Source organism: Triturus cristatus, chromosome 4_1 (genome assembly GCF_964204655.1).
Source record: "Triturus cristatus chromosome 4_1, aTriCri1.1, whole genome shotgun sequence".
Classification (NCBI taxonomy): Eukaryota; Metazoa; Chordata; class Amphibia; order Caudata; family Salamandridae; genus Triturus; species Triturus cristatus.
This window is the reverse complement of record NC_140585.1, coordinates 1194340080-1194362079: the sequence shown is the minus strand read 5'-3', so window position 1 is coordinate 1194362079 and position 22000 is coordinate 1194340080. Positions and strand designations below refer to the sequence as shown.

Below are 22000 nucleotides of genomic sequence, written 5' to 3'. Positions count from 1 at the left end.
GTGAAACCTATGGTTTTTTCAGTGAATTTGTACGGTTTTTTAAATGCTAAGTTATGTATTTATTTTTATTTTTTTCTGGTTTTTCACTATGCGCACACCCTGCCAGTAGATAATATATATATATATATATATTTTTTTTTTTTATGTTAGATAGTACGATTAGCAAATAAATAAAGAACAAACATGGGGGTGGGGATATTTGATTTACTTATTGACTTCAGGAAAGCATTTGAATAAATATGGTTCCGGAGACTAAATATCAAATCAATGCAGTCTGACAGGGGATCACAAGGCAAAGTAACATTTATATAATAATAATAATAATTTATACATGCAAGCTGTAAGGGAAGCAACACAAGTCTGTAAACCAGGTATGCAGAAAGTACAACTAAGATCAACCTTCTTCACCCTTTATGTCAACACAATGACAGACCTGAAGGAAGGATCCCATGCTAATTGTGTCAAAAATTTAAAAAAAACATGATGAATGCAGTCTACTTGTTTCCCCAGCAATCACCAAAGAACGGCCCCAATGCACCCAAAACCAGGAACTTCACAACCCTGGTCCAGGATGTGCAGCTTAGCAAGCATTAACAATGCTGTATTGCAGTGGTGTGCCTTAGTGTTACATACTAAACCAGTGGACACCGGAAATGCACTCACATTGGGAATCCATATGCACATGTTGCTGTAGTGATGTAGTTTGTAGTTGCAGGAATAAGGTTGTAGTTGTAGTGTTGCTGCAGACCTCAAACTAAATTGCAGGTTTGCTGTCGTTTTGTGGTTATGGTGTTGTACGGGCAATGTTTTCGTTTGTTGAAATGGTTTTACAGTTGTAGTTCTGCAGTGCTCTAAATATACTGAAGATGTAGAAGTACTCTAGTGGCTTAGGTGCAGTGTTGTTCTGCTGCAGTATTGCAATTGGGGTGTTTATGTTCTAGTTTTGATTTTCTAGATGCACTTTTGCATTGGTGTTGTGCTATTAGTGTGGTTGCCTTTGCTGTGTAGTTTTGCAGTACTGCAGCTGTAAAACTGCAACAGTAGTGATTTAGGGTAGTAGGTGTAGTATTGTGTTGCTATATTGTTACAATGCAGTAATTGTCATGTTTTTGTTGTACTGCCAGTTTTGCCGTTGTTGTGCTGTATTTATGAGGATGTAGTGGCAGCATTGAGATTGACGTTCAGTAGTGTTGCATTTGCAGGGGTTTGTTGTGCTGGATTTGTGGTTAGAGTAGCATTGCTGCAGGTTGTCCAGTTAATGCTATAGTCTTTGCCTTACAGTTTTTCAATATTGTAGTTGTATAGCACCTTTAGTATTGTAGTGCTATGGTGCTGTGGTTGCTCTGTTTATGTTCTAGTTCTGGTTTGGCAATTTAAGTGTTGTAGTTATGACCAATTAGTGGCAGGGTTGTTGTGGAGTGATGTTGTGGTAGTGGGATGCTGTATGAGCAGTGTTTTTGTTGTAGAGCCGGTTTCACAAATGAAGGGTGTAGCTATGGTCTTGTAATGGGAGCATTGTGGGTTGCGGTGTTTATATGGCTGTAGTGTTGCAGTAGTCATGCTGTTTGGTAGCAGATGCTGTGTTGTCATGGTGGTGTTTGCTGCATTTAGAGCAGAATGTTGGGTTAATAGAGCCTGCAGGACAGTACATACCTCCAACAGTTCTACCACACCCCCTTAACACAACTGTAAATAAACTAGTCGCTGATAAATACCCTCCATGGAAAAGTTCTCAGTGTATTCTCCACTTTTACCCAGAGGTGTAACTTTAAACACTGCCGCCACATCATTGGTCCATGTCAGGCGGCCCAATGCGGACTGCTGCCAAGTGCTAAAAGACCAACTAGTCCACCCCTAACGGAGAATTCCTAGCATACTATCCGACAGTACCACTGGAGTATCACCGTGGGAAATCCTCTCACAAGAAATCACAAAAAGTTAGACTGCTTTCCCAGTAACCAAGACCATGTATTCATGAAGCACTACACAGCCTAGTTGAGGACACGCCTGGGGAAATACTACAGATGAGTGTTATGTCTCTGGAACACCTCAGTCGGCCAGATTTCCAAGAACAGTCAAGCACTCAGCAAACACAACAGAGACTGGCTGACGAGCGTCAAACCACAAACCCACGAGGATTTAATCTGCTCATAATGAGGCATGGAAGACATTAGAGAGGCTCTCGCACTCTCACCTGGCCCAGTTCCTTCCCCGCACACTGCAAGGGGGATAAAGACTTCCTGGAAAAAAACTAAAGAGGTAAAGTTATGCATCATTTAGAACAACACCTGCTTGAAAAAGCTAAACGAGCAGAGTGGCAAGGTATGTCCATGCATGCTCTGGAAGAGCAAGTACAGGGGACAAACACCTAAACTGCAAACTGTACTATTTCACGTAGCGCATGTTTACCTTGGCAACACTTGCCAGACGTGTCCTGTCAGCAAAATATCGTATTGTGTACTGTAGAAGCAGACGGGCTAACTCCAGGGGCTCACAGACAATGTCCTACTCGCAGCATCCTGTGCAGACCGGCAGAGCTCAAGCCCACTGTGAGATGGCATGAGTTGGGGAAAAGAGTGCCTGAGGTGCCCACCAGAGACTATCGGGGGGGGGGGGGGGCTCAGATGCATTTTTACCAGAATACTTTGCTTTAAATAACGCACCACAAAAATGAAGTAGCCAAAGTACCAACTTCCTCAGTATTTTATGGGTAAGTATAAGTAGCTATGTATAGATTTACTGTTCTTAACCCCACTTATATGTACATTGACTATATATATATATATATATATATATATATATATATATATATATATATATACGCTTATATAATTGTTTTCATCATATTGTGACAGTCGATAGTCTAGATGTGATATTTTTGTAGGGCGATATATTTTTGTACTCGACATTCTGACATAGATCTGTCTCAGACATTAAAGAGGTCCCCTTCTTTGCCAACGTATAATATCCAGAGGAACAAAGAGTGAACAGTAGAGAGTGTGAAGCAAGGATGTTAGAAAAGGAAGGAAGATGAAAAGAGAGATAGACAGAAAAACAATGAGAGAAAAGAATGAGCCACAATGTCAGACAACAAAAGAACGAAAGAAGAGATACAGAGATACAGGGAGATGGACAGTGTAAGGGGCAAAGAGAGGAAAAAAGACAGAGAGTAAACAACAATAATCAATAGAAGAAAGATATGAGAAAATGGAAATAAACAGATAATGAATAAAAGTAATGTGAAGGGATCCCTGGACATTGCAGACAGCGTGCAGAGAATGACACTGATTACTACAGATGAAAGGCAAGAGATGAGTCAAGAAAAAAAGAAGTAAACCGAGAAAGAAAACAGGGTACAGGAAACAAGAGGAAGACAAAAGAAATAGAATGGTAATACAGTGCTGTGGACACCAAGGTTAAATGAGGCAGTAGACATATGACTACTCTGCTACTCTAAAATAGAGGGGACGTGCAAGACACGGAGAGATGGACAAGATAAAAAGACAAGTAATGGGACATTTTCAAAGACTGACAAAGGTAGAGAAAACCGGAGAGGGAAAAAGGATGAGATAACTGGGAAAGATTAAAAGAAATCAGACAGAACACCAGACAGAAAGACAAATAACACATTCCTGCATCCCAGAATTTAAACAGTGAACAGTGACTGCACCCTAGCCTTCAATCGTGGGCCCACCCACCTGGCGCCCAGCACGGCCTCACCGTGTACCCTTCACACAGAACGGACAGGGCCGCCATGCCCTTGGAGGCACTGGGTACGACTACCCAGGGCCCATATAAACAGTTAGCGCCCTCCGCCGCCCATCCCCCAGCCAGCCGCTGTGCAGCGGGTCGGGCAGCCTGCCAGAGCCTTTCCTACCTCTTGGTGCGCCTGAACATACTGCCGTCGAGCAGGGAAGACATGGAGGAGCCGGGCAGATGTACGCAGCTCGTCAGGCCCTGCAGACATTGGCCGGTGACATTGTGATGGGCAGCGGCGGGTGGTGGCGCAGCGTCTGTCAGGGCCCAGGGCAAGGTGAGGTGGCCCAGAGTGATGCCGGCAGCTCGGCCCCCCAAGATTGCCACCGCAGGCTTCAATGCCTCAAAGACACAGCTGTCGGACGAGGAGGAGGGGCGGGGGGGGGGGGGGTAGACGGCGGCGGCGGCAGAGGCTACGCAGCAGAAGAAGCTGTAGATTTTGGAACAGCGGTGTGCCTGCAGCGGACACAAACCGCAAGGTGCCAGAGATTTGGGGGTCGAGTCTAGGTAGCTGCGGGTGCTGATGATGCGCGCGTGCCCCTGCGGCGCATCCCTCCTCCAGCCATCCCCTGCTTGCGATGCCAGCGACAATGTGTGCCCTGGCGCTCAGCTGCTGCTGTTTTGAAGAGGGAGGGGGCACAGTGCCCCCACCTCGGCGACGGCAGCCTCTGCTCTAAGTGTCTGCAGCTGAGACAGAGGAGGAGGAGCTTTGTGCACCAAGAAGAGGGGGCCGCTGCCAGGGAGAGGAGCCGGATACCCAGGAGAGGCCTGCCAAGGATGGAGGTCTGATTCCCGGGCGAGTCCTGCACAGGCAGCAGCCCGGGGAGCGGGAGAGACGCTGCCAGCGAGGACAGACTGGTGCCAGAACCAGCGCTGAAGAGAGAGCGGCCTGGTACCTCCGGAGAGGGGGCACCGCCCCCTTTGGACCGAAAGGGGCGGGGCGTGAGCTGAGCAGTGAAGCACACCTCGACCTCATCTGGCTGTTGGGATGTGTAACCATCACATTCGGTTGCACACACTTCCAGGTGTTTCTGAAGATGATTTTAACCACAAACCAGCCCCGTGCATCAACTTTTTAACATAGGAGTGATCGCTTTAGGCGATACCAAGTGTGCACAGAAGAGCCCGCTCGTTGCTGTTAGGGCCATAGAGGCAGGCATGGGCACTTAGTCACCTACAGCAATAAAGTGTGGCAATTTCTGGATGTCAGGTTATTGGTTGAGGGAGGTGTGTCGGTTGTCCTTAGATTCAAGAAAGAAAAAAAATACTAGCCCTATATAAAATGATGATCTTGCCCAAATTCTTAAATGCGTTACACAATTGTCCCTTCCATATTCCACAGTCATGGTTCGATTCTGTCCTAGTCATGGGTTGTAGATTTATTTGGACTGGAGGCAACCCCCCCCCTCCCCCGGGTGGTTTTTGAGAAGTGTACTCAGGCAATGTATGATGGTGGATTAGCCATGGCGGGCATACAACTATACTACTGGGCTGCCCATTTGCTCCCCATCAAAGACCAGATACATGGGGGATGGGACGAACCGACCTATAGGGGTGAGTTGGCCCTGTTGGGACTCAATAGCGTGCTTCACGTTCTGTACGGCAGTCCAATTAATTACCTTAGGCGCCCGGAGATCACTCAGGTGGCCTTTAAGGTGTGGAGGGCGCTCCTCAGCAGGCTTAATTGGGACCGCAGACTTACAGTGGAAAACCCGCTCTGGTGGGCAGGTGGTTGTCCCAGGTGTCCACTTTGGATGGGGTTCAAAGGGTGGGGCTCCATTGGGCTGTCGCGTCTCGGACAGTGGCATGGCAAGGGAGGGGTGGGGGCGGTCTGCTCCTCCATGCGTTTGCCGTGGGGCGGCAATTGCAGGAAAATCTCCAGCAACCCCCATCCCCCTCCCTCCCTCTTTCGGCCCCCGCGGTAAGCAAAGGTAGGGACCGCAACGGGGCAACAAAGTGGCTTGCTATGCCACTGGTCTCGGGGACGTTTGTGGGGAGGGGGTGCCAACACATGAAGTCCTTCCAGGAGCTCCCTATAGCATTTCAAATGCCATCCTCCCAGTTTTACCGCTATTCACAACTTCGTCACACCCTTCATACCCATAGCGACGAACTCTGGGACCTCCTCAAATATAGTCCCCTTGAAAACAAAATCCTCTTGGGTCCCCTGGGTAGGGGTGGGATATTCCAGATTTATGAATGCCTTGTGATACACTCACAAAACCTGTTTGCTTCCCTTGAAAGAACAGTGAGAGAGTTGGGTGAGGCCCTTGGACAAGGCGGACAGGCGTGTCGCTTGCATGGCTCACCGTAAATTAGCCATTTCCGCCAGACTCCGCTACAACCAATTTAAATATCTTCATCAGGGCTATATGACCCCTCTTTACCTGTGGAGGGTGGGGTTGACAGACTCCCCAACATGCCGTAGGTGTAACAACCCCTCAGGGGAATTCTTTCATGTGGTGTGGCAGTGCCCTGTGATACAGAGATTTAGGTCCACCGTCCTAAATGTGTTGTCTGCTGTGGTGGGCATGAACATTGATGCTGACGCGAAACTTGCCCTGCTCGTGATCTTGGATGAGTTGGGTGGCCTTAGAGGGTACAGGACCTTGGTGGGTCTGGGCACGCTCCTTCCTAAACACGACATTGCTCGCAACGGGACTTCCCCTGTGTCATCCTCCGCAGAAATGTGGACTAAAGGGATGGATTAGTATGAGAAAATGGAGGAAACTATTTATGAAGCTAGAGGATGCCCTCGTAAATACGATAAAGTATGGAAGGAATTGTGGGACTATCATGGATGGGAGATCTAGCCACCATCCGTACAAATGTTGGTCTAAATTGGGAGTTTTTTTTGTGCAAGTCTCTCCAACTGAATTTGCTGTTAATAATTCGATTGATATTGCTTTTTCCACTGTACAAGGCAAATGGTGTGTTGCTAACCTATAAAAGGTCAATAAACTGTTTCTATAAAAAAAAACGTACTAGCAGAAAACAAAACCATTACACTCAGAGGGGAGAAAATGACTCATGCTTTTATAACAATACAAATTATTTCTTTTTACAAAAAGAGCTCTGCATAAAACATTTCTTTAGAGCCATGTCAGCAGTCTAACTCCCAGCTCATGGTGTTGCACTGGAAAGGTGGGGATCATGGGATGTGAAAGGTGCTGTAATACACCCATGAAACTTGAAAGAGCTTAGATGAAAATGAACAGTAAAGGGAGTTGTCTTTCTAGCATCATTTTTGTATTTTTAACACTGTCAATGAAGCTTTACTGAAACATACCTGCAGGGTTTCAATTCTAAAATATAGTCAACACAAGGCATTACATGAGAGTATATGAGGCATCTAGAAATGTAGGAAAGAAGTCTTATCTAAGTAAAAAAAGAAATTAAATGGAATGCAAGAGTTGCAACTCATAATCAAATAACTTTGTGTGTTGCGTGCAAATCCCAAAAATGAAGGCCATCATTTTGCAGTGGATCAGAAGAGTGATGTTTGAAAGCTTCCCTCAGTTCATGACAAGAGTAAAAAATCAACACAACAGTGTTTAGTAAAAAATGTAAAGTGCATTACATTTGCAGGATTTAAAGGTGGAATCATTGGTAATCTAGTAAACCTCTATTCTGAATGCTGGATTACAATTGGCCTTTTTGTACGGATACAAACTACTCTGTTGCATTAAATATATTACCAACCAGCTATCCCTGTGTATTTGTGCAGCATTCCCATTGCATTTCCTAAATTGCAACACCCTTTCAGCATGAGCTACTAAATAACTGCTCACCCCTCGCAGGCCCTGCACAGACCATCATTGAAATGAGAAACACCACTGAAGGAGAAATCCTGATGACACCAAAAAAAAACTTTTGCTCATCAAAGGTGTTGTGAATAACCCCAGAGATCTGATCAGACCACTGACAGCTCCTCTATTCCCTCCTCGCCCCAATAGGCAGACCAGAGAAAAAGTGCAAAGGGATCCATTTTCAGTTTCCTGTCCAAAGATCTATTCTTCCCCTTGCGCCTCCAAGAATGGCTTTATTAGTCCATTCCCTGCTTTCTCCACCCATAATGTCAATTTTTTCCTAATCCCCCAGCAGTGTCTACCGTCCTAGGGGCTTGGCATGCCCATTCTTTCATTGCTTGGAAGAGAGCCCTAGTATATCTTGTCAAATTAATTGAATATTACTGTCAACAGCTGGGGGCGTGGTCACGGACGAGCACCAACCAAGATGGCCACACTGTAAGTGTCCAGGCCCAGAATTAAAACTCTTGCATTATTCAAACAGCCAAGTCTTAATTCTGCCTTTGGGGAGAAATGCAAGTACAGAGAAATGGCTTGACATCCTGGAATTTCAGAGCCTCTGGACCCAGCGCGTGCAGAGATGGCACCCGAGCACAGAACCACATGTGGCGTGGCCTCCCTACAACAACAACCCTCAAGTGGACATGGTATGGAGGCCAAGGAATGGTGGGTCCCCTAGGCAGAGCTTGGCATGGCTGTGAGGAGAGCGGCAGAGAGCCTCAGAAGAGGGGGGAGCAGCCCCGGTGGTAAGCCGCGCTTGAAACTACGCACGTGTCATCGACTGAGAGCAGCAACAATGGATGCCCTGGTGGAGGACATAGGAGAGGACCGGCAGAAGGGAGCAGATGGCCAAACTACGTCACCTGGAGTTGAGGTGCAGAGAGGACAGTGGATAATGTCTATTGTGGCCCGCGAGTCCTTGTGCATGTCCCCTTGAACGTGTGGTACTGAGTTGGAAGGAAGGCCTTGGGGAGGAGCAGAGAGGAGACCGCACCCAGGAGGCTGGGCGAGAAGATGGGCAGGAAGACCTCGCATTTGGCCCCTGGGGCTGAAGAAGAATTCCAAGTGAGTGGTACTTCCTGAGGTGGGAGCGAAACTACAGGGATGGAGCTAAGGTCTGACAGGCCGTGGGGCTCCCGTTAACGGAAGTGACGATCCCAGGGGAGTCACTGAGCGCTCTGGGGTAAGCAGCTCATTAGCAGGCAACAGGTCGAATGTCGCCTGAAAATTTACCACTAGGAAAAGATGGCTTTGAGGAAATGGGAGTGGGAATAAAAACACATGACCCTGCTGAGTAATGAAAAACTGACAATTTCAGCACTGATTTGCTTTCAAAGGGGGGTCTGTTGGGCGGGAGATGCTCCTTGCATGGACACTGACTTGCACCCCTGCCTTGAGGACCCCAGCTACATGGATATTTTGATCCCTGGTTCTGATATTTGGTTATGGGCAAATACAGATCATGCGTGTGCGCCATGACCTACGCCTGTCTCATGGTAATGAGTTCTTGGTGCACTGGAAGGAACACACAAAGCACTAACCTAGCAGCAGAGGTCTATTTCCCTTGTCAAGGGTTAAGTGACACAAGCGTGGTGATGGCAGCATACCCGTTTTATGTTTAGTAAGAATCAGTCGTGTGAACAGGCCTTTTTATTTGTGTCGCTGGAGTGAGGCTTACCAGCCCACTCATGTAAACTTCCACTGCTGTGTACTTAACTCACCCTTGGCCTACATGGTGACTGTGTGTAGTGCTGGCGGCACATGTGTAAGAAACTGGGTTATTTGGAAAGGAGGTGAGTCCTTCACAAGTAATACGTCCACAATTGTCTCTTTATTAGGAATCAAGTGACCCCTGGTAGCACTTGACTCTCTCAGGATAGCCAAATAGAGCCACACAAAGCAGTGGCAGCTGTTAGGGAACGGTGGCGAGGGCGAGGGATGCTGGGGGGTAGAAAAAAATAAGTAAGAAATAATAAAGAAAAAGTATCTGCTGGTAGCGTCGCCAGCCGCTGCCTCTCCTCGTCTCAGGAAGCACCCGGCCTCCCAGGCTCCCAAAGCCAATGACAACGCTGCAATACAGCATTGTGATTGGTTCCCCTAAGCCATTCACAATCCTCCATTGCAGTGTTGTGATTGGTCAGAGCGCGGTGGTTCAGCGCTCAGACGTGGGCAAGGAGCCAGTGCATGTTCCCACCAGGCTGTGTAATGCAGTCTGGTGGAGAACATGCAAAGTGCGCATGACTGTTTGGCCGGCCCAAGACAGCTGGTCAAACATTCATGCATACTTTGAGTGTGCTTACCACTCCTTCTGCTCTGGTCAGCCCCGCCCGCACCTTGGCACAGAAAAATCAAATGATTATAATGTCTCGTTATTATCATTTTATTTTTCCTCTGCACTCCTCTTAAAGCAGTGGGGTGATATTCATCCGCCTTAGCGGAGGAGCTGCACCTGCCTGCAAGGTCTACTCAGGAGCAGTGGCGAGCGCTAGCAATCCGAATTTTCTGGCATGCGACAACAACACACAGTACAACACAAAAAAATGATTGTCCCGCCTGAGCCTTTTCTTTTCAAAAGGAAAAATAACTTTATTACACACACATACTACAAAATACTAAACATTAAATGACAAATATGTACATTGGGTAGATGAAAATACCTTTGGTGACACCCTCATCATATATCACCTCCAGCGAGCCCTGAACCCCATAATCATAATACCCCACTCACTCCTATACCACATGCAACATCATAATATAAGGAGTTGTCATTGAACATAAGGCAGGCCTACTGGCTTTGTCAGTATATTGCCACATTAAACAATCAGACATGTAATATGTTACCAATAGAGTATCACTAGCATTAATGAAAACCATATGAGAATATAAAAGCATTAATGAAAATTGCCAACATTACATTATTCATCACTAATACTATTAATACAGCATTTTCGTTCAAAACAACCATAACATTGTGTCAGAGACTTTCTTTTCTTTCTGCAGGCCACATAGTACAGCCATAGGATCACCCACATACTATCCCCATGCTCTAGAGTCCAAGAGCAAAAGCTCCAGCTCTGGAAGTGCTTCAATAAATTGGACACCCTCTACCAGGGTCAGGGATTTAATTCTCTGGAAGAGGTAGGGTGAAATGTTCAAAAACCTTCTGAGGGGGCTGCACTCCCTGTAGCTGGTCACAACACTTGAAGAAGGCATTGGTGGTGTCCCTACCCCTCCATGGGTCACAATGAAGAAACAGTATGCAAATTTAGCACAGAGGCATTTTGGGGCGCTCCTTGCCTGAGCAGTGCACATCTAATGAACAGGAAGCAGTTCTTTTCCTTATGCCTAGCACCACAGTATTCTTCCTTTTTTTCTGGGTGTCCCAGTTCCACCTGGGAACCCACCAGTGGCAGGTGATTTTTTGGGGGATGCTGGTAGGAGCCCCAAGACCCCTGTGTCCTCCCCTACTCTCTATGCGTGCTGCCCTCTAATGTGTGGGAGCTGGCATCCAGTTCCCTGCTCCCACTGTGTCAGAAGCAACTCCTCTTGTGCTACTGTGAAGGGAGAGACAGGGGAGGTGCTTGGAGTCCCCATAACCCCAAACAAGGGCATGGGTGGTGGCAAAGAGCCAGTGGAGAGGTCCCAGACTCGGGTGATGCGGTCTCCGAGGAAGGCAACGACTTGCGCCGGCCCAAATAGGGCTTCTTCTTTATTTGTCCAGGGGAATGGGGTCTATGGGACATAAACACTGGCATCAGTTCCATGGATAGGGCCGCACACCTACCTCCTTCCCATAAATTACAAAGATAATATTGTGCCGACTCCCGGGGGTTGGCCCTCCTCAGTACAATTAAGAGGAGATCAGGTGGCATGCACATGCTCGGGCACTCATTGATCTTCTTTCTAAAAGGGCGAATCTTGTGTGTATCTCTGGTTCTTTGAGGACAATTCTCATCAATCATCTATGGTTGTTGTGCTCCTGGTACCCGGCCCCAGCCACCAGGAGCACTCTCTTCAGGGAGGTGTTGAAAGTAAATGTGACAGTGGAGGAAATACAACTGGCAACTGGGGCAATGTCAGGGGAAGATGGCCCCAGGACTGAATGACAAAATAAGGTTGCCCTCCTATAAGATAATCCGTTAAGACCTACTGCAACCCCTCCTTTGACGTGCGTAACTACATACAACGCAGTTTCCAATGCTGTCAGTAAATCTATCAAAAAACATTGGGCAATTTTGAAGAGTACTAACCATAGTTGGGAGTTACCTTTGTTCTCTTACAAAAGAGCGAGAAGTATCAAAGACACGCTCATGCATACACGCCCCAGGAAACTGGAGAAGAATAAAGACAGGACGATCCAAGATGTTTGGGGCCTACCACCAGTAATGGGACACTTCCCTTGTGGTTCATGTAGTGTCTGTCACTTAACCTCCATGACAAAAGAACTTCTTCTGGAATCTGGCAAACAATGGGTACAAAGGTCCCATACGAACTGCAATTCAACCAATGTGATTTATCTAATCACGTGTCCTTGCGGCCTCAGGTACTTGGGAATGACATCACGGAAGATCAAACAACGGATTTGTGAACATCGAAGCAACATTCGCTGCCGCAAGAACATCTCTAAACTGACAGAGCATTTCCTACTGGTCAATCACACCGTAAACGACCTCTCCTGGACGATCATCGAACAGCCTAATGTAGGTCCTAACAACCAACAAACGCTTTTTGAAAAAGAACAGCGGTGGATTTATCGCCTATCCACATACCGCATAGGATTAAACGACAATATCCCCTGGGGTACAGTGCTTAAACGCTAACTACTTAGTGCCCTCTGTTTTTCTTCCTGAACAAGTGACGTCTGTGCATCTGTTAAAATATTTTCTCTTGCCAAAAAAACGTTTGGGTTTTAAGATACCAATACACATACAACAAGGGTTCCACTGATTCACATTCTCTTTGTGATCTTGCCCCCTACCCCCCTTTTTTTGAGTGGCCAGTCCCCGTCTTTTTCACCACTAGTATTCCGTAAATGGAAAAGAGCTGGTTCAACATCAGCCATGTACCCACTTGTAATACACCTTAGTAACGCTGAGCGTAGCCCCAGATGACGCTGAACTTTTGAAATCACATTGGTACATAGCACACAGTACCACCTAACAATTTGCTTCTGTGAAACTACGAAGCTTCTGCCTTGAATGATAAAAACTTGGGTTTTGTTATTATTTTCTAACTTTTGACTAATAAAGTTTAGCGTGAACCTCTCTACCACGCAGTCTAGTGGTTCTGCGACGTTCGCCCAGAACGTAACGTGTCACACGTACCCTGTTCAGAGTCACGTGATCGCGAAACAAGCATTTCAACCCGGGAAAGCCACTTCACGGCAAGATCCGGGCCGAGGAGGACAGCTTTAGGTACATTGCGGGAGTATGTGAGCATAGAAGTAAGTGTACTGGGGGCGCTAAGGGTTACATTGTTCTCTTGTTCTTTTTTCCTATATTTTTACATCGTGGCTCCTTTCATCTCAGATTCTATCAGCATACTGATCCCCCCTCCCGGACCCATGACGCCAAGCAAGTCTCCTTTCTATGTAAGCTGCCTTTTTCCATGCTAGCGGTGTCCGTTTTAGGACGCACATATACAGTTGTGCGCTGTAATATACTTATTTCAGCGTTCTTTTAATCCGTGTATATGTTTTTTGAGGAGTATAAGTCACCGAGCACCAGGAGTAATGATTCTAAGTGCTATAAATGCACGTAATTGCCTTCATTCAGAGGGTTGTACGTACTACAGTGATATTGTTCTGTACTTTCAAGCCCTCCATTAATAATGGAATGAGGTTGTTTTTGTTGGAGTAACGATATTTAATGAATATGGTTTTTCGAGATTAAGACAAACAGAATTGTCAATATGCATAAATGTTCCTCGTAATTAGCACAAGTTTGCTATTTAGCACAGTTTTGTTTCCTGACAGCACTGAAAGTATTGATCATTGAATGTACAGCACAATGCCTTTTGTTATCATCTTTCTTTGTGTGTCTTGTTTATTTATCTTACAGAGTTTAGTGGCCTAGGAAATCCCAGGAAGTCCACTGTGGTAGAACCGTGAGTTTTACCATTCACTTAGTTCCATAGGTTAGGATGCGCCTTAGCGAGCGCATACCGACATGGAACTTTGATCGGTCCTGAAGAAAGCTTAGCGAACGTGCAAAAATAAGCTGAAACATGTCGACCATTTGTTTATATTCACTTTATCAAACCGGATGGTCCTGGTGAACCTAACCAGCCAGCTAACATCCGTCACTCTCTTTTAACGGTCACTGGTTTCTCCACCATTAAAATTCATTTTTGGATAGAACCCGTCATCTTTTAAACTGTACTTCACTCCCAAACACTCACATCCCTGTACCTGCCCCAAAAAGACCAGCTCCGCTGTAAACCAGGCGTCGTAGCACACCAGGGAGGCACTCGGCCTCCTTGGTGGGAAACCGATGGTGAAGCATGTCACCAACCAGGTTGGTGAGTGAGGTTTCTTTTAAAAGAAACACTTTTTTCCTCTGTGCTACCCTAACTTTTTAAGTTCTCATAGTTGCTCTTTTGTTGATTCTGAAAAAATAAGGTTGGCATCAGCTCACTCCCTCAATCTAGTAAAGCAACCCGGCCTCTGCACCAAACTGTACCATTGTAGGGACTTTTTAATTTGTCTCTGAGGTCCTTTAAAATGTTGCGGTTGGACAACTTTGATTCTTTTGGTACAGATTTTGAGTCTCTAAAAGTAACAGTACAACAATGTAGTGCTAGAGGCACTCTTGTGGTCTGACACCCTGTGATGACCTTTGACTACCATTATTTTAATTGACTTTAGTGTGTTAATTTATCCTAGCCTGAATGTACAACGTCCTGCATATGCCTGTTTCTCTTAAAAGTGTCTTTCTTGTAATCTTGCAGTCTTTCAGTGGGAGCTGTCACGGAGTAGGACAGCCTTGCCAAGAACAGAACGTGTGGGAAGTTCATTTGAAAAGCATGAGAGGGAGAGAGGGGTGTGAAATATACTTTTTGGTCTCAAAGTGCAGTGTTGTGAGCAGTGATGACATCAAGCGATAAAGTATGTTATGCTATAGGCTATTGAGAGATGAAGTATGTGAATCTATAAGCAGTTGTGCACAATTGTGCAATGTGTTGTATATTGATGAGAATTATGAAGTTCTTACTATTGACTTTAACATGGCCTCATGTCATCCTGAATTCTGACTTTGCCTTGCTTCAGCTTTTTCTGCGTGCACAGCAGCGCTTGCAAGTTGTTTGGGTTATTCAAGTTCAAGGATTGTTTTTGTGATGGATTGTGTAATGTACCCGGAAAGCTTTGTGAGCTTTGTCAAGATAAAGGCTGGAACATGCGAGATTGGAGAAGGCGACGTGGGAACCTCTTCCTGCCATGGGAATGCTTGCTTAGAAGCTGGCCAGTTCTGGCAAGATTCCTCTGGCGCGGGGGGAGGCTTCTCTCTCGAACCTTCTAGTGTGTTTTGAGATTATAAAGCTAAGGGTTGTTGACTTAGAAACCGGGAGTTTGAAATCCGAACGGGGTCGGACGAGTATACTTCGGAGCGTGGAACCCTGGTTGCTGAGGCTCTGAAACCAGGCTGTTTAATTCCCCCAGTCAGGAGTGGGCTAAGATGCAGTGTTTGCACCAGGTGAAGTATTGAGTTTTGACTAGTGCCATTGTGATGCGTGGTTCCAGTGGCTGTGGTCATTTGAGGTGCTTGAGCTTTGATTATTGCCATTGTGATGTTTGGCCAGTGGCTTTGATCATTTGAGGTGTTTTCTTTGTGATGTGTGAGTGAGTTGAGGTGCACATCCAAAGTAATCATTTGATATATATATATCTTTCTGTATATTTGCTTGAGTCTTATCTCATATTATTTGATGCTTGTTTATTCATGGTATTACTTAACTGCTACACTTACAAAGTGTGTTATTATTGCTTGCATATAAACATATATATATATCTCTTTATATATATTTGAATGTTCTGCATTTGGCATCTGGGAAAGCCTTTCTGTTAGAGAGCATTGTGTAAAATAAAACCCCAAGCCTTATTCTAAAAAAAGAGAGTCCTTGCATTTTGTAAAATAAAACCCTTTTCTAAAGGTGTTGTTTGTATTGTGTTATGTCTCCTGCTTCGCCGAGTGTTGAGCCACCGTGTGGGAGCTGTATTATCTGAGAGGCGAAAGCAAGACAAACGTCAATCTTGCCCTTTAATTTACAAAGCAATAATAATGCAAAGCCCCCACCTCCCCCAAGGTGTGAATCCACTTGTTTAAAGCACACATGATTCCACCTGATGATGGATCTATTCCGAGACATGGAGTCTTATTCTCATTCTAGGTCGATAACTCAGGACTATAATAAAGTTTGGTAGCCCTATAAATCTGCTCACACTCATCTTCAAATAGGATGAATGGATGAGCAGCAGGAAGAGACGAAGGGTAAAATGAGCAAGAGGTGACATGCTTCACAACTGAGGGCCTCCATCTAAGACCTTGGTCCACTCTCCACTCTGCACTGTTCCCTATCTTTATAAAGGAAAGATCTTATTTATGAATAGGCAGGAAGCCCATCATCGTGCCATTTTTAGTGATCTCTGCCTGCCTGGCGATCTCTATGCCTTCACAGGAGCGCCCCTCCCAATGCCTCCTCTGAAAACAGTGTTCTTTTGCTGAGTTGCCGTCATGTTTAATGTTATTGTGGTGCATGTTTTACCCCAACTTGACATCTTGCTCGAATGGGAAAGCCTAAGTGGAGCAAAACTACACTTTAAGGCAGATTTCACCTATATATATGATACAGTGAAAGCACTACAGAATTTCCAGTAAACCCTACTTGTCTATGCAAGAATGCCCACTACTATTATAAGGCCTAGCCCTGGACAGCACCTCCCTTCTGCATCAGCCTACCTGTGTGCAATTACTGGGCTGTGTGCAATGGCAGTCTCACATGCGCAGCACGCACAAGTGCACACGCATGTTCATTTGTAATCAGCCCTGTGCCCCTTACCCTAGCTAAGCCACAGCAGCCTTTTCTTAAAAGGTGTACACTGGTGGTAAACACGCTAAGAACAATTACCGGGAAATTACCATCAGGGAGACTCAGGTAGTGAGACTCACTCATAGTAAAGGCCCAAACACAAGGTAGCCAAAAGCAAAACGTTCTGGTGGATCAAATGGGCGGAGCCCTTTTGCGACAGCTCCTATTTAGTCTCAAAACAGCAATGCAATCAAGGCATATCACGCGCCACCTTACAACAGCCAACATTAGGAAAAATCTGAACAAAGTATGCAATTAACTGCCTATTAAGGCATCCAACAGCATTTTCTACCATCAGCTATCTACCACACATATAGATTTGCAAGGCAATTAGCAACCGTAAGAATCAAGGCAATACATATTAGGTGTTGTCTTCTGCTTTCAATCACCCAAAAATACATCCCAACCTCACATACTCAGCATTCTGGCTCCCCACTGACACAAAACCAATCCATTCTCCAGTTTGCGATGGATGTCTTTGGAAAGTCATAACACAGACTACTGAAAGGTGCTGAACTGTCACTGAAATGTCAGATTTTATGGTATAATAGTGGTATGGCTGGAACCAAATGGATTGCAGATGGACTTCCCTACCAATTTCGCCAATCCTAGTCACAGTTTTAATCGTCAAGCTCCTCCCAAGGTACCATGTAGTGGGGTATATGTACATGGAAAAATTGGTGCTTCAAGTTTTTTGATATTTTGGGGTACGTGTGCGAGGTTCCCAGCTGCTGCACATGTGCTCTCTCTAGCGTTCCTAGTGGACTGACTTTCTTAGCATCATGATGCATTACAGTATACCACTATCTGTCACGGACCTTTAATACTGGTATACGACAATACCATCACACAGCATCTTTTGATCACTTTTTAATTGAAGAGAGGTGTCCCCTTTTCAGGACTAATAAGCCTTAATCCCAACACAAATATGGACTAGGGAATCACTACACGTCCTTACTAATGTTTAGACTAGGACAACAGATTATACACAAATACGACACATTAGTATTTTGGGTCCACCTTTTAACCTTCTCCGTGAATACATTTTTGTCTCGTAGGTAAACCCCTAAGGACAGAAGATCAAGACAGGTGAGTGCCTTAGGGCCTCACATATGTGCATGGTATGCATGCATAGTAAGGCAGGTATACATCAAATAGCTGCGGACAAAGGCTCCAGACCCGAACAGGCTCCTAGCACGGGCTGAAACATTTTGGCATTCATACAGGAGGTTTAGTTGAATGATCATATTCAATATAAATCCCTACGAAACTTTTTGTCCATACCCCAGGTACCCTTTCAATAAAGGAATCCTTTCGGCATACTTGTAGGCATTCTTAACCCTTTATTTCTCTTCTGGATCCCTGCTTATCCAGTCAGATTTAATATAAGAACTCCCATTCCATCTTTGGTTGAGTCTGCCCTGGTTGTACTATCCTACCAGGGTGTGGATAGGCGCAGATGATGATGCAGGTCACGATAAAGTGAGTGAGGCGTCTACTCCAATATCTTTGGATACTCAAGAGGAACAAAGAAAGAGCTTTCATCCTAGAATCGGATTCATATTCTTCTCCTTGCTTTACCTATTCGAGTTGCTTTTGAATCTAACATATACTGTCTGGTATAAAAGGGTCTGCAGCATTCCAGGAGGCATCCTGGTAATAGCTAAAGGGAATATGATGAGATAGTCAAGCATGCACTCAAACATCTGCCAGAGGCACTAATCACCAACAATAGGGCTAAGTGTGAGTTTGACAACCGAAAACTAGAATATTTGCTAAACATTATATCAAAAAGGGAGTATGATCCGCAAACTGGATTTGCTGATGCAAGTGTGAAGTCCCCTACCCCAGGGTACAACAAATAGGTTGGATCCTCTATCTGGGTGTGCGAATTTCATATTAAATTAATTCCTAATCTTGTGTCAAAAACTGAGATTATGAGCAATATTTTAAAGCAGAGAAAGAATTTTGAGTTGAATATAGAGCATGAAAGAGAAGTCTGCCAATTAAAGAAAAAGATTTCCTCAGGGAAAATTTTGAAACCAATCAATCTGAGCAAAAAATGTATCTTGACAATATATGCATGCCTGTTTAGCCTTGATGTGAGGATAGTTAAACAAAATGAACAGGGTTTAAATATGATAGGCTTTGCCTCCAGCAAATTGCAACAGTCAAAAGACTCACATTTGGTTATTGAAAAACAACTTTTGGCATGGTATTGGTCTAATCCTAAATTTAAATGTTAATTATGGAGTAAAAAAATCATACTGATGACTCATCATAAACCACTGGTTTACATATTTTGTGGGAAGGTCAAAAGCAATGTCAGGTCTAGAATAGCAAGGTTATCCTTAACATGGTTGCAAAATAATTTTGAAATCCAACACATACCATAAGGAAAGAATGTTTTTCCTATTTTTTGTCGCGGTCCCTTTTGCCTGCAGGTGAAGAGAAACAGGTTGAGGATGATGAAGTGTGTTTAATTGCCACAGCTGATATGAGCCGATTGGGAGGAATGGTTGCCGGCTGTTGTGAACGAAGAGGAGTGGTTACGCGTGAAAATATATGTCATGGACCGCTGGCTTGGAGAGAGGTTGGTTACCCCCGCCCTTCAATCTTTTGTGACAGCAGCGGATGAATTATCATGCAAAGTGAACAAGATATTTATGCGTGGAGATAAGTTTGTGCCTGCATAGTTGCTGACATGCAGAATAACAGAATTGGGGCACAATGGACATGTTGGTCAAACAATGGCCAAATGTATGGTTCCTGCAGAGTTTTGGTGGTCAGGCGTGAACACTCAAATGAAGGCACAGGACAAAAGATGTGTGTTCAGATGTGATTAACACAGCAAATTGTCCACCATCAACCTTCATCATAGTGATATTGGGTACAGCTGTAATGTGCTTGAGCTGTGTGATCTTGTCACTCTTGTCTCTGAACCATTTGCCGGGAGCGGAGGCTACACCGTCAGGGTGAAACAAGAGAGAGACCTCTGGGGTCCCATGGAACAGCATGAACCTCATACTGCACCGTTGAGCAGTGGGCGTTAGGCAGACCGCTGGGGCCTAACACATCTGCCACAGCAGTGACAGAAGTGCATGGGGGCAAAGCAAGGGGCAGATAGTGCTGGGCACTGAGGACCAACCTTTGTGCAAAAGAAAAGCTATGTTCACCCAGCTGCAGACCCACAAATCCTAGTGTTCAACATCAGGACCATGCCAAGAAAGCAGCAGAAGAAGTCCACATAGGATAACGACTGCGACATGCAAAGGTTAATACAGAGGGCCAGAGACGCAGCAGGAGTGCATGACAAGGAATGGCCGCTGACTCAAGTACAGGGCAATACTGGGTAGGAGGAGGACACAGCACCATGAACCAGTAAGGGAGCTTGAGGGGGGGGGTGAGCAAAGGCAAGCAAGAAAGAGGCCAAGGACAGTAGGAGCTGGGACGAGGAGCAGAAGAGCCAACAAAGGGTAGCTTGGGGCCCCAGTCCAGTGTCTGAAGCCATCACAATAAAACCAGCAGAAACAAATAGTGAGCACTGAGAAGCAAATAGTGCACACATTAGCTCGTCATCAGATGCTAGGACCAGTGCAGGTAGTGGTGCAAGCCCACCCACACCAATGGGGTCAGGGTTTGCAGGTCACCAGAAGAATGGGTAGCCATGTTGAAATGGGATGTACTCGAGATGAGCCAATGGTAGCTGCACACACCCACAAATGCTAAGCAGACAAGGAACTATAGGGCTGGCAATGTAGTACAGTGCAGGCATGGCCCTGGCAGCATGCACTGGGCTACCAATCAGTGGGGCTGTCCACGTGGACCAAGGAATTAACCACTTGAGTTGAGAGTTCCTGGTGCCGTCTTAAGGACAAGACTCAGAGGCATGGGCAAGCACCCAGGCTGTTGGTAAACCAGGGATTGCAAGAAGCAATGGGCAGGAAGGTACAGGGAGTCTGGGCACAATGAAGACCTTGGCCAGGTCAGGTAAATGTGCCAATTCCATCATGCATGGGCACAAACATGGGTCCATGGGCAGGGCCCCACCCTCCATATGCCAACATAGCAACCAACATAAGACGTTAGTAGTGTATAGACATGTCGCACATCAATGGTTGTACATATAGACTGGGCTGGTAAGTACATACACTGGTTTAAACGTGTTGAAGAACAAAGAAATATATGACGGTACCAATCAGGGTAAATAGCACCACACTACTTTGGGTGCAAAAAACACAGGGACCTAGAAAAGTACCCGTGAACTGATATATAACAAGATACACCCCGGCACTCCTGAAGTTTAACAGCCAATTTTTGAGCAAACACAAAAACGGCTGTTTTCGTGTTTGCTCACAAGGACTGGTGCACGTCACTACTATCAAAGGAATGTTTTGCCATCTGTACTTGTTCTAAGATTGGAGTGCATTTAGTCATGTTATAAATTGATATAGAGATGCTTTTAGCTCACATGGTAAATTTGTGTATGGAATAAATTAATGAACTTTTGTATGAATACATCTCTGGTGTTTTCCTGTGATTGAGTGGACCTTTGCTATATTGGCTCTATCTCACCAAGGTCACACATTTTGTCCTTAAACTTCAGGAGTGCCGGGGTATATCTTGTTATATAGCAACCAACATGCAGGCCGTGGCAAGCATCACACGCTGGGGGAAGTAAGCTAGATGATTAGGCTTTAGCGCATCTCACGGTATGCACACAGTGTCATAAGCCGTCAACCCATTGGTAGTCTGGACAGGACAGGGTGCCCTGGCAGCAGACCGTATACCCAGTCAAGCGTTAACCAACTGCCCTATCAGAAAATGCATAATTGAGTCCCAGAACCACAAAATAGCACTTAAGCATCTATGTGCCACTTCCCGGCTTGTTTGGGATATAAAAGTTGTAATGTAACACAGGTTTTATTGCCTTAAGCAGGTGGCCTGGAAGTGGTAAATGGCATAACATTAAGTTGGCTTTGAGTTACAAAAGTTTATTTTCTCGTGTACTATTAATGAAAAGGTGGGCTGACACTTTGTTTTCGGCAACTAGGTTTATTGTTGTAGAATGAGTTGATATACTTTCCTTTAAGTATATGAAATTTTAACTATATGTCTTGTCAATTATTGGATGGGTTTTACGAATTACCACTGTATGTGATCTAGTTACAATATTCTAAGAACCATTCCTCCAGTCTTCTTGATTTTCAGCTAATTAAATCCAGTTTTCATTTGATTTAGCCATAAATACCTTTGTATGAGTATTGAGACTGCACTAAGTCGAGCTATATTTGCCTGATTGAGAGCAATGTTTCTCTAAAACGGTATGATGAAATGTAGTCATATGATGA

The 22000-nt window shown here is 45.2% G+C and overlaps 1 protein-coding gene across 2 annotated transcripts in view; it reads right to left on the bottom strand.

The window, feature by feature from the left end:
* MAST1 (microtubule associated serine/threonine kinase 1) overlaps positions 1 to 22000 on the bottom strand; it is a 492671-nt gene that overhangs the window by 380713 nt on the left and 89958 nt on the right. The window contains exon 1 of one of the 2 annotated variants that reach the window (XM_085654478.1): positions 3878 to 4097. The exons of the other annotated variant lie outside the window; for it this stretch is intronic. Coding sequence (XP_085510604.1) covers positions 3878 to 3921 — 44 coding nt within the window. The 5' untranslated portion in view covers positions 3922 to 4097. Of the gene's footprint in view, positions 1 to 3877; positions 4098 to 22000 lie in introns of those variants that run through there. 2 annotated transcript variants of the gene reach the window in all.